At 38.0% G+C, this 12,165-nt stretch overlaps 1 protein-coding gene across 6 annotated transcripts in view; it reads right to left on the reverse strand.

Moving 5' to 3' along the window:
- The window catches only part of PREX1 (phosphatidylinositol-3,4,5-trisphosphate dependent Rac exchange factor 1), a 152,707-nt gene that overhangs the window by 2,033 nt on the left and 138,509 nt on the right, over positions 1-12,165 (reverse strand). For 2 of the 6 annotated variants that reach the window (XM_015296692.4, XM_015296691.4), the window contains exons 34-40: positions 12,002-12,145; positions 11,336-11,450; positions 10,836-10,902; positions 9,935-10,122; positions 8,732-8,834; positions 8,115-8,182; positions 500-6,471 (exon numbers count right to left, since the gene is read on the reverse strand). In XM_015296692.4, the coding sequence (XP_015152178.2) occupies positions 6,429-6,471; positions 8,115-8,182; positions 8,732-8,834; positions 9,935-10,122; positions 10,836-10,902; positions 11,336-11,450; positions 12,002-12,145 (728 nt within the window). In that variant the 3' untranslated portion in view covers positions 500-6,428. Of the gene's footprint in view, positions 1-499; positions 6,472-8,114; positions 8,183-8,731; positions 8,857-9,934; positions 10,123-10,835; positions 10,903-11,335; positions 11,451-12,001; positions 12,146-12,165 lie in introns of those variants that run through there. The other 4 variants (XM_040650942.2, XM_040650941.2, XR_001469660.4 and 1 more) reach the window with 3 other exon arrangements.

Here is a 12,165-nt window from a genome sequence, read left to right on the forward strand (position 1 = left end):
TGCCAGCAATGCATTTTCTTGGCTCCAGTTTTAGTCTCTCTTTTTCCCAGAAGAAGTGAAAGAGATGTAGTTCTTTACTCAATCACTACAGAGATACAGAATCACAGAATTGTTCAGGTTGGAAAAAACCTTAAAGATCAACGAGTCCAACCACAACCATACTACCCTAACTAACAACCCTCCACTACATCGTGTCCCTGAGCACCACATCCAAACAGTTTTTGAACACATCCAGGGATGGTTACTCAACCATCTCCCTGAGGAGCCCATTTCAGTGCTTAACAACCCTCTCTGTAAAGAAGCGTTTCCTGATATCCAACCTAAGCTTACCCTGGCACAACTTAAGGCCATTTCCCCTTGTCCTGTCACCAGTGGGAAGAGACCAATACTGCTCTTGCTGTACGCGCCTTTCAGATATTGGAAGAGAGCAATAAGGTCTCCCCTCAGACTCCTCCTCCCCAGACTAAACAGCTTCAGTTCCAATGCAGACACAATGCAGTTCACACACAGCAGGAAAGAGCTTTTTTAATTGTCCCACGTCCCATAAAACAAAATGGACTTGACCTTAAAATACAGTTTTCCATTTACTTTCTCACTCTTTGTGAAGTCCAAAAGGTTCTGCTTAAACATCAATAACCCAGGTAATTTAAAAACCCAAAAGAAATGTCCCTCATTTAGCTATCTTTCAACCTTCCAAACCCAAAAGGAGTGCTTGGATCCTCTTTGATAGAAGATCCATCATTGTGACCATCTGTGTCCATCATTAAGATATTTCAACTGTGATGGACACAGAGCATAAAACATACCAGACGCACACAGAGGAGTAATACTAAAATGACAACATGGATTTGACAATACAACACAAAAAGTTGAACAAATTACATTAAGACTTTTATCTTAATGCAGGATACATGTGTTTAGTTAAAAATACAGAACATGAAGAAAAATATAACACTATTAGTATACTAAAATCCCTCAAACATAATTGGAAAACAACTCTAAAATATTCTGTACATTTTTTCTCTTTACAAAACATTTGAAAATGCCAGTCCTATAAACTGGTATAAAAATATCATCTCTGGAACACTTTCCTAGATCCGTGTAAAGGTGTGTTTTATGCAAAGGCATACTGTACAACTTGTGTCATTTCAGCATTGCCCTCCCTGCCTAGATGAGGTAATTGATCTTAGGTGCAAAATGAGCTGTAAATGAGGGAATGCTATAGCAATCTTATCCGTGCTCCTATAGTTGCTCACCAGTTTACTTCCGAAAGCCTTTTAAATCTATTCTAATCTATGGTCAGAGTAGTGCAGCCATTCCTGTGCTTTGTGAAAAGTGTAAAAATTAAAGGTTTTTCAAAAGTCCTTTGTCATCTTCAAGGACTTACGTGTTCTACGGCATTGGATTAGTGCACTGATTTTCATTTTCTACCCGAGTCTTAGCTCATCTGGAAACACCTGGGAAAGGCTAATTACGAAAAGCAAACCTGTTGTTCTAAGAGGTTTCTACATGTATCCTTACGTTCTTTATCTTTTTTTTCTATCTAGCTTTCTGTTTCTACAGTATATATGTACAACACTGTCACTTTTCAAAACAGTTTACAGTTCTTCTTTGACTCTTCAAAATGCCAGTGACAACAGTTAGTTACCTAGTTCCCTCCCCAAAGAGGAGAAAAGTGAATTGCTCAGAGCAAAAGAAATTGGGTGCAGTGAAGCAGAGCTCTCAAACCCATGTCTTAAGGACACTAGGATTTCTTTTGTTTCTATTAAACAGAAAGCTTCTTCTAGTGATGTGGCCTAGCAATGCTGTGACAGCACCATCAGAACTGCTACTGCACCACATTATTTAACAGGAAAAAATGGATTTATGCATAGAGAAGGATGGGACCCCAGTAGTATGACAGTGGTGCTCAGCCAGGCTTCTCACTCTACAAAGAAAGAAAAATTTGCTGTTGGAAAGCCTTTCTTCCCCATTAAGGTTAATAACTACTGAGCCTTTATCTCAACTATTTGAACTTATATATATCACTGCTGTGCTACGCAATACACTTAGTTTTATATACAAATTGTACTGGATTAATTTCATTAATCTCTGATACTTTATCAGTTAGCCTACATGTTATGCTTTTGTGAAGAAGCTGAGGTCATAAGCTGTTTGTTGTTCTTTTTTTGCACTTCTACAACTCGATAATGGCCAAATGCTTAGAAGCTGCACCTGGTCTTATAGTGACACGTATTGTGGTTGGGAGTGTACTGTATGTGCTGTTAAGGAAGGAGGAGCGTTTCCAATTATTTTGAAATAGAACTGAAATTCTTATTGTCATCACCTATTGTTTCATATCTTCAAATCACTTTAGAACTATAAAATAATTAGGGCTCAGAATATTCCAAATACTGGATAAGTGAGCTCTCTGACACTATTTACTGATAAGAAAATGTGACAGAGATGAAAGGATTTGCCAGAGCTCAGGTTGGGGTGTTTTTTGTTTTTGTTTTTCAGTGTTTCTTTATTCTGAAAGGAAATGCCAGACACTTGTCTGAACCCATGGCTTCTTATCTATAAACCCTAGTAATTCAGTCTGTAAATGCATAGCGGAATATGAAAATGTGTAATGCTAAAAGATAGTAAGGCTTGGTTTTGAAAAACTACTTTCTGCTTTGCAAATGTCACGGACAAAACGGGGCAGAGCTGGAACCATTTCCATCTTCTGCCACAGATAAATAGAGCTCGTGCAGCCAAACAGAGCTGCATTGAGAAACACCTTCTTGACCCCCTGCAGAGACTCTCCTGTTAGTGTAGGCAATGCTGCTTACAGTTCTTTATGAGCTTTATAAACAGCTTTGTAAAAGTGGTGGAACTTTCTTTTGCTTTATATTGTTCTGTTGTTGTTGGTTTGTTTGTTTTGTTGTTGTTGTGGGTGTTTTTTTTGTCAGCACCTGATTGTAAGAAAAGTTTTTCGAAGGTTCAGAACAATTCTCAGTCAATAGTTATCTCCAAGTGCTTGTGCTCCTTCTCCTTGTGGCTGTATTTATTAGATTAAATTGTCCTTTCTTATAACTACCTTCTTATAGAGGCAGATACACTTGTGTCTTGGCCTAAAAAAGCATTAAGTTCCTCTGGTCGTATCTTGCAGAATTTATCCACTTTACTGATGGCATTTCAGTGTTTTCTCATCTAGCTACTGCAATTGCACTTAATGATTTGGTGTCTGGAACTGCACACAGCTGTCTGCCAGGAGCCCACCAGGCCTTTGCTCAGTGGCTTGAATAGTTCTCCTCAATAGGAAATCTGTCTTGGGGTGCAGCTGAGCTTTTATGACTGTCAGATTGAATCTGACAAACTCTACAACTGGGCTCTTTTTGTTATCAATTAACAAGAAATATAGCAAAATATTTTAATTTTCTGCATGAGCTACCATTTGTACTGTAACATCTTATCCCATTCAAGCTTCTCTTCAAGTCTTCTAGGGATTTGTGTGTATCCTGAACCTTCTCTAGATTAGTGCTTCTCAACTTCACATCAGTCCCAGGCTTGCAGTACCTGTGCTTCAGTGATTCATGAAAAAGTTAAACCTATTCAGTTGCAAGACTGATATATAAGAAATTCTACTTGCAACTGACACCCAACCCCCACTTTCTTTTCTGTCTTTCCTTCTTTCCTTTAGCCAGCTGCTTACACACCTCATAATCATGCTGTGAGTTTCCATTTTCTCCATCTCAATCTAGTTTTCCACTTGGCAGCGTATCAGATGCTCCAGATCTCTGAAATCCCCACTTGCTTGGCTGTGGCAAACCTGATCCATTCTTTGCTTTTAGCCACAGAAATTCTGCAGACCCAATCCACTCTTCTAACTTGCAAGTCCTTTTGTGTACTGCCTTCTTTTTTCCCACTTGAATGCTTTTTTTCCAGCTCTGAATTCCCATATGGCCATTTTACAGCATCAAAACAGGTTTTCTTTTCTACTTAAATATGAAGTTTGCAGTGAAACCACATCTGTAGCCCACACTGTACAAACAGGAAGGGTTGAGCATTACACTGCCTGCTCAAGCTGATATTGAAAGCAACTTTTCCCTTACAGGTTGAACTTCTGACCCCTTGTAGCTCCATGCAAATATCAGATGGAACTAAAACCATTAAATAAAACCTAAAGCACTAAAGAAACAAGGGGTATAACAGAAAAATAAGATCATATCCTCATGATTTATAATATAAATCAACTTTTAATAATAAAAATGCTATTGTTTTCAATGAGAATAACATGTACATTTCAACGTAAAACAGTGCACAGTGTAAATGCCCTTAGATGCTCTTCTATGCATCTTTAATGTCTACAATGACTGCATAAATGAGGGCAACAATCCTCATCAGGCTGTATAAACTGATCCAGTTCTGCTGCACAGAACTGATGTAGACAAAGAGAGGGTCTGAGTTTGTAAGTGTTCTTTTTACAAATGGATGTTTCTACAGTTCTTCTTTTGATTAATACTAAGTATATTTTAAGTTGATGATTCAGCAAAGAATCTTCAAACAGCAAATGGTGTGAATAACTCTTGCAAAATTGAAAGGGGAAAAAAAAGGAAAACAGAGAGAAAGTGCATTGAAATAATGCTTTGCTCATCTTACTGCAGTACAGAATGGCTACTCTAGTACCAGTCCCCTCTGTCTGACAGCTGGCTAATGCTGGGCTGCCCAGGATCCCTGCAACAGATTACTGTTACTGTTTCCTCTTACTGGTCAGAGGAAATATTAAAAGTGAGAAATTAAACAAAGGTGTTCCTTATCCCAAATTACTGCAGTCTGCGAGGCAAGAAAAAAATACTTAAATTCAGAGACAAGACTGAGAATTTGCATCCTCAAACTTGGCCTCAGCTGTTCTGTGCTGATGTATAGATTAGAAAATGTGAAAGAACTTCATATCCACCTTGAAAGACTCTCATTTTAAGATTTCAATTGGTTGGGTTTTGTTAATAAAATTAAGCCAGCTGAAAAACAAACAATCTCACAAGTAAAAAATCCCAAACCTTTATTTTCTAGAATATACACCACTGCAAAGCGCTTCTGGATTTCGTAACAATTAACTCTTTAAAATGAGACTGTGGAGAAACAAAGGAATGGTGAATGTCCTATAGGTGTCCTACTGACACCTGCTACAACTGACATCTGTTATGGATGGGTGGTCATATTAAGGCACTCACTCTAAAATATCCCTATTTCTGTCCTGAGACTGCTGCCGTGTTTCATGAGTTTCAGCCAGTAATTTGGAAAAAATTACTGTGCTTAGGATAATACTGACAGGATGGAAAACAATTCTTCAAACAAGAAAAAATAAAGTACATTATATACATGATTCCTTTTTTTTCTTTTAACTTAAAAGCATCCCTAATACATCTTAATAACTGTATTAAAGACTACTTAAATATTGAACGATTTTAAATAATGTAGATTTCTTTTCAGTAAACTGGGAGTAGCTGTGTAATTGCCAGCATATTGGTCCCATTTTAAACAATATAGTTTTTATTTAAATCTTGTATATATAATAACATGATCCAAAACACATATTCCACTCCACATAAATAAGCATAGTTCTTCTGACCGGGTTTTTAAAACTACATCTGTTCAAATAATCAGATTCTAAGACTGTATTTTTCCTTTGTAAAGTTTGTTTTAAAACCTTTCAGTCCAATCTCTCCCCTTACTTATTACTGTATTTCCGGAGTACGTAATAGGGCATTAGTAAAAAGTTAATCCCAAACCTGAAGGCTACAGTAAGTAAAATGAAGTAATGGTAAGAAGTATTATGGAATGTATACTCTGCAGCATAGAGAGGTTGGTTCTCACTGGGCTGAAGTGGAAAATGACTCCAGAAGAAATTCTTTATGTTTGCATCTGAATAAACCATTGATTGTGCTATTTGTTGATCCAAAGTGCAGGTCAGTACGTTAAAAAGTGGTGTTTATGAAGCTACTGTTCAAGGCCACTGACCAAAATTATGCTGGCAATTAAACGGATGCCAGATACAGTACAGGGAGAGACAGAGGTGTCATCCTGGGTTTTCTTAACAAACCCAAATCTTCAAGTCCTCGGCGTTTCAGTGGCAGCACAAACAATATCAGTAAAACCGCGCTTTCTGGCTGCGTAACTGTCACTGTTCCAGGCATCCACCACATGGCAGTAACACCCATCTTAGTTCTGTGGTGTTTGTTTCAAGAATTTCTTCAAGAGGTCAAAGAAATACAAGAATCCCTGCACGTGCTGCAGGGCTTCAGAGGCAGATTCCTGGTGCCAGGGGCCAGCAGGTTCATCTCCTGCTAAGGCAGAGTCTCCTCTCTGGTTTCAGTGCCATAGCGTTGGTTAGCATGGGTCCTCAGACGGGGCAGCTTGTTGGTGTGTGTTTTAGTTGTGCCACGATGTAGGTGCCTCTGTCATGTTTATAAATCCCCATCTGTAGGTGGCTGGCACAGCCTGTAGAGTCTTTAAGGCAGATTAAGAATATGGTATTAAATGTCATGAGAAAGATAACAAAGTTACTGGCATAGTATATAAAAGCTAGCTTCTCCTTTGTCATTCTGCAAGCCTTAGATGCAGCCCAACTGCGAGAGTACCTCTATTTTTATTTTTCATAATTACCAATATAAAAGTGTCTCTACTTTTATGAACTCCATTTATTAACTAAAGTATTTGTAATCGTTGTTTAAATACTAAAAGGAGTGATGCGCTCCTTTTTACCTTTGGCCCAATTTGGGTCTTCAGCAACCCTTTCCATGGCTTTTTCTGTTCTATTTAAATACAGCGTAGTAAATGGGTCTTTTACAACCTCTCTTTCAAGACTGCTATTGCAGAGCTTGACAAACTGAATGCTAGGAGAGGTATACCGAGAATTAACAATTCCCTCAGTCTTCCTTTAACTTTGCTCAATTTTATTTCAAATTACGACAGTGGAACCCAGGAGGGACACATGTATCTGAACTTCATTACCCTGAAAGAATCCAAGCGAATAGTCCTGGAATTCAAAGTGTAAATGGCTCCTATTTGTTTGTAAAGCTGTTCGTTTTTATACACAGCATGTTGTTATGGTCATAAAAATGGAACCAAAGTAATGTAGGTCATTAACAAGGCAAAATAACCACGCTGCTAGGATGCTGATGCATGACACTGGGATGTGGCACAGGAGCCAACTGAGACTATTTTCTTAATTCTTTTTCAAAATAACAATTGCAACAGAAAGACAAGGTTGCAAACACCAAATATTTTTCACCTTAAAGGCTCTGAGAAAACAAACCAAAGCCACACTGTTACAGTGAATGCCATCGCAGTCTCTAAATTTTAAAATAATTTCCCAGTACTTCGAGGAGCAGAGAGCTCTATCTGAAGGGACTGCAAAGACTTCATGGGATCTTTTCTGATGCAGATTCCTGCATGCTGAAACTCTTCTGTGTGCTTCATGTAAAAAATGGCATTAACAAGAGCAAAAGCTAAAGTTTCTCTGATACTTCTACAAACTGATTCTCTACAAATAGTCATCATGATGGTTTATGACCATTGTATGAAAATGCTGTATTACAGTTTATTAAAGTATATTCTTTTCTCTCTGACAGTCTTGAAGGACTTTTCCAACCTGGATAATTCTGTGATTCTCTGAGATCTGTTCTTCTGTAAATAAGCAGTCAAGATATTTTAGGCACACAGTAGGACTGTCGCCAAAGTTCTGGTTTATGAATTGTCTTTGCATATCTGCAGACAGATTTGCCATTCAGAAATTTTTCTCTCTCAGCAATCCACAGATGGCTGTCAATCACTGGTAATATCAGCTCATAGCAGTGGTCTGAAAAACACCCTTCTTTTTCTTCAGTAATGTTTTTGTTGGGTTTTTGTGGGTTTTTTTGTTTGTTTTTTAGAAAATGCAGAAACATTTGAAGTTAATGATATGCAAATTGTAACAGGCTGAGCTTATTAGGCTACACTGCACTTAATTTAATACAGTGAGAAAGGAGAACATGATTTTTTTTTCCTGCTATTACTACTAAGGAGATCTTTGGTTCCAACAGGATCTGCACAGTTTTACAGAAACATAAAACAAGCATTTCAGATAACATGCATAATACATAATAACCTACCGAGGTGCACACTGAGGCATTTGGTCCATCACTTTCAGATTCTTGGCAGAGATTTCAACCCTTGGTCCCTAAAGAAACAAAGAATTTATGGTACTGATGATATTGATAAAGCATCTGATCCTTCGGGGAAAATAGGAGTATGTTTTCTGTCTGAGAATCCATTAACTACTTTTAGAAAAGTTGGAATCTGTTGGTAGATACATGAGTCATCTGTGTTTACTGAAAAGATCAAATTAATCCCAAAGCACTTTGCAAGCACTGTTGTCTACCACTAGGGAGTTTCTACAATTTAACACTGATTGAGACTTTTGATTTTTGTTCATGCAGAAATTGTCTTAAGTATCCTAGCTAGTCTCTACTTTCTAACCATCAAGGCACATACTTTAAATAATGCATACTGAGGCATATAATTGCTGTAAATGGCTGTACATGCAAAAGTTAATTTGTTGTGTCAAAGATGCGTAGCCGTTCAGGCACTAGTAACAGATTGGCTATATGAGTTCATAGTGAACAAAATACAATGCCATGCTGAAATAAATAGGTGTTTTTACTATTACTGGAATGTTACTGGAATGAAGGTAGTGGCTTGCAGTAGACACACAGGTCCAAATACTTACTTGTTTTCGCATGATGTCTGTAGCTTGCATGATACACTTGGGCAAAAGTCCATGACTTCGAGCCAGTATGGCTGCTTGCTCCAGGGACACACTTAATGTACTTCTGAACATGGGCACAAGTGATACTAAATCATTGATTATACTTTAAAACGTATATAGAGGCAAGTATAGGACACTTATTTATTAAGTATGGATTTTATTAGCTAGCTTTTTTGTATCTATTACTTAGCTTTTTTCACTTAGAAAACTATAAAATGAGCCTTAGTCCTTAGCATATTCAGGCTCTTTACACTTAGTTCCTGCAATCGTTCAAGTCTCCAGCAGAGTTACTATGAGGCTATGTTTCACTGCTCTTCTGCACTAATAAGTGCAGAAGTAAGGATATGGAGTGTGTCCAGAGAAGGGCAATGAAGCTGTGAAGAGTCTGAAGCACAAGTCTTATGAGGAGAACAGGTAGCTCAGGGGAGACCTTGTAGCTCTCTATAACTACCTGAAAGGAGGTTGTGGTGAAGTGGGGGCTGGTCTCTTCTCCCGCATAACAGCAATAGGACTAAAGGGAATGGCCTCAAGTTGTGCCAGGGGTGACTGAAATTGGATGTTAGGAAAAATTTCTTCTCTGCAAGAGTGGTCAGGCAGTGGTACAGACTGCCCAGGGAGGTGATGGAATCACTGTCCCTGGAGGTGTTCAAGAAGTGTTTAGATGTTGTACTAAGGGACGTGGGTTAGCGGGGAAATATTGGTGGTAGGTGGACAGTGGGCCTGGGTGATGTTGGAGGTCTTTTCCAACCTTGGTGATTCTATGATTCTATGACATTCACAGATACACCTTTTCTTTTTTCACTTGAAGAACGGGAATGAGTTTAGAACCAATCCTTGCACACTGCAAGATCATTAAACTTATTCTGGGCAACTTCTTATGTTCTTAGTGTGTGACTGAAGACAGTGTTGACTGAAAGTTATATACAGTGAACTCATTGAGTGAATTGCATTGGTTGACGCACTGAAACAAACTTTATGTGCCAAAACTAATTATTAACAGAACTGTTTAAAGTCTCAGCCTACATAAAATATTCACATCCTTATTATAGTCTCTTAACATCTACCTTGCTATTGATTTAAACTGAATCAAATATATTGCTCAAATCTCCAGAAAAGTCCAAAATTTGCATTGCAACACTAACACTTAGGTTTTTAAAATCTCACCTCTGCATCCCAGTGCCACACATGGTAATCTGACAGGCTCCAAGTCGGTAACAGAGCTCAGAGGATATAGGTAGCAGGCCAGCTCCTGATGTGTTACTGCTGGAGTATCCTGATGAGGTTGGTTTTGTGTTAATGAAAGATTTCATCAGCCTGCAAAGCTCATCCATTGCAGTAATGGGACGAATGAGCTAAACAAAGCAACAAGAATAACAAAAACATCAGTGGCACATGTATTCTTTCAGTTGTAAATTTACAGTTATTTATCCTGTCTCCAGACATACTATCTTTAATCTACGCAAGTGACTGCTGCACAGTAATGAATATATGAAAGTGGAAAAATACAAACTATGACTCAGGTGTGGGGCAATTTTTGCAGTTATCACAAATCACTTAGATTATTTACAGTGTACATCACAGTGATAAAGATGGTCTGATTTGTTTTCACTGCAGTACTTACTGCCTTACGTGCAAATATTCCTATGTCAGCTGCCCCAGTTAGACTGCCTCTAGCTGAGATGCTGGGAAGCACTATGGTCCTGCTGTTTCCTTCTATAATTGTGAATTAAGTTTAATTTCTAAAGTGAATGTTTGTTCATTTTTTTTATACATCTGTGAGAGAGAAGAATGAATTCATTCTTTCTAACATCAGATACCCCATTTAGAAGGAGACAATCAGGGCAATAGGAAGTCTTACTGGTGCCTAAGTTAAAGGGTTTGTGTTAACCCCAGTTACCCACGCTTTTCTTCAAAAGCCCCAGACAAATTCACAGCATTTCTTCAGGGCAGGGAATTCTTTTAAATTGTATTTGGGTTTGTAGAGGCCTGCTTTATGGCTGTCACATGACTGAGGTTTAAGAGACCAACTGATGTAGAAATAAAACCAATAACAAAATAACAATACCTGGTCAATCTTCACTGCGGTAGTATTAGAATCAGTGGGCAAGTTTGACCTCTCTAGATAAAATGTCCTGCAAAAAGACCAGCAAAAACTACATTAGTCAGCAAGTCTCATTTCAAGCATGTATGTATACTTATGTAAAACTTCTGTAAAGTCTGTGAGAGAAGTCTTGTACTTCAAGATGTGCTTTCTTACTGAAGCATTTTGTTGCTGAAACTTGTGTGGTCTGTACTGAAATATTCCTGAAACACTTCATAAATTTTAGCTCTGCTCAATCTTCTGAAGTCAAATCAGATAGGAATCTCATCCTGTACAGTGCAGTGCTTCAGAATAAGCTTAGCTGTGGGAAGAAAATTAATGGGTTTCTCACACAGTGAGGATCTTCAAGAATCGTACTTGGACAGGAAATCAACAGGAGTGGGATTTTTTTCATTAGTTTTAATGTCTTTAGCATTGAGCACTCTTCTCAACATATTTTAAGGTAAAGGAGAAGTATGAAATACCTGAGTTTACGGTAGTATTGCTGCACTTTTTCAAGAGAGAGACCATTAATTTGCTGTGGAAGTTCTTCTAGAGTTAAGCCAGCTGGTTGTGATTGCCCATCCATACTCTCTAGAGCTAAAAGAGAAAATGTTTTGTTATATTTTACATTTAAATAATGACATTTTAGTAAGTTTTTACTTATTTATCTCTGCATCATTTCACTGCTTTGCAAATGACTGTTGGATCATGTCAAGGCTAATTACTGCCCACTAATATAATTTTGGTGTGAATGTTTGCTTATCTAGTCAATATTCTTTCATTTCCAGCCGGGATGGTTCTGTCACAGTACATGCTTGTAAAAATACTTGCCTATAGCTTGGGAGCAGCTCCTGGTACCATACTAGATCAGATTGTCAATGTGTAGCCCAGTATGTCTTTATGACCTGAAGCTTTAGAGGAAGGCATAAAAAAAAAAAAGCCCCAAGCAGGCCTATCATGTTCTTATGACTGTGTCTTATTTGAATCTCTAACACTCCCTCGGTGTGTCCCAGAATAGAACACCTGCTTCTTAAATATATCTGCAGTTTTCACCTCCATTCTGTTAAGAGTTTGATGGTCATTCTTTATTTTGAATCTTTCGCTATCATCAGTTAGCTTATTTTTCTAAGAAAGCTTTTTATAGACACCTTTTGTAAATAGCACCGTGTGTAGTTTCAAGCTTCCTCCATTCTGAAACCGAGAAGGCAGTTTGGAGAAGTAGTAGCTGTCAAGATAAAAGATAACCTTCAAGGCCTGACGACTTCCCTCAATGTGGTAGAAAACATGAGTATCTGCAGAAATAAACAGAAAA

This window comes from Gallus gallus, chromosome 20, assembly GCF_016699485.2.
Source record: "Gallus gallus isolate bGalGal1 chromosome 20, bGalGal1.mat.broiler.GRCg7b, whole genome shotgun sequence".
In the NCBI taxonomy this organism is placed as follows: domain Eukaryota; kingdom Metazoa; phylum Chordata; class Aves; order Galliformes; family Phasianidae; genus Gallus; species Gallus gallus.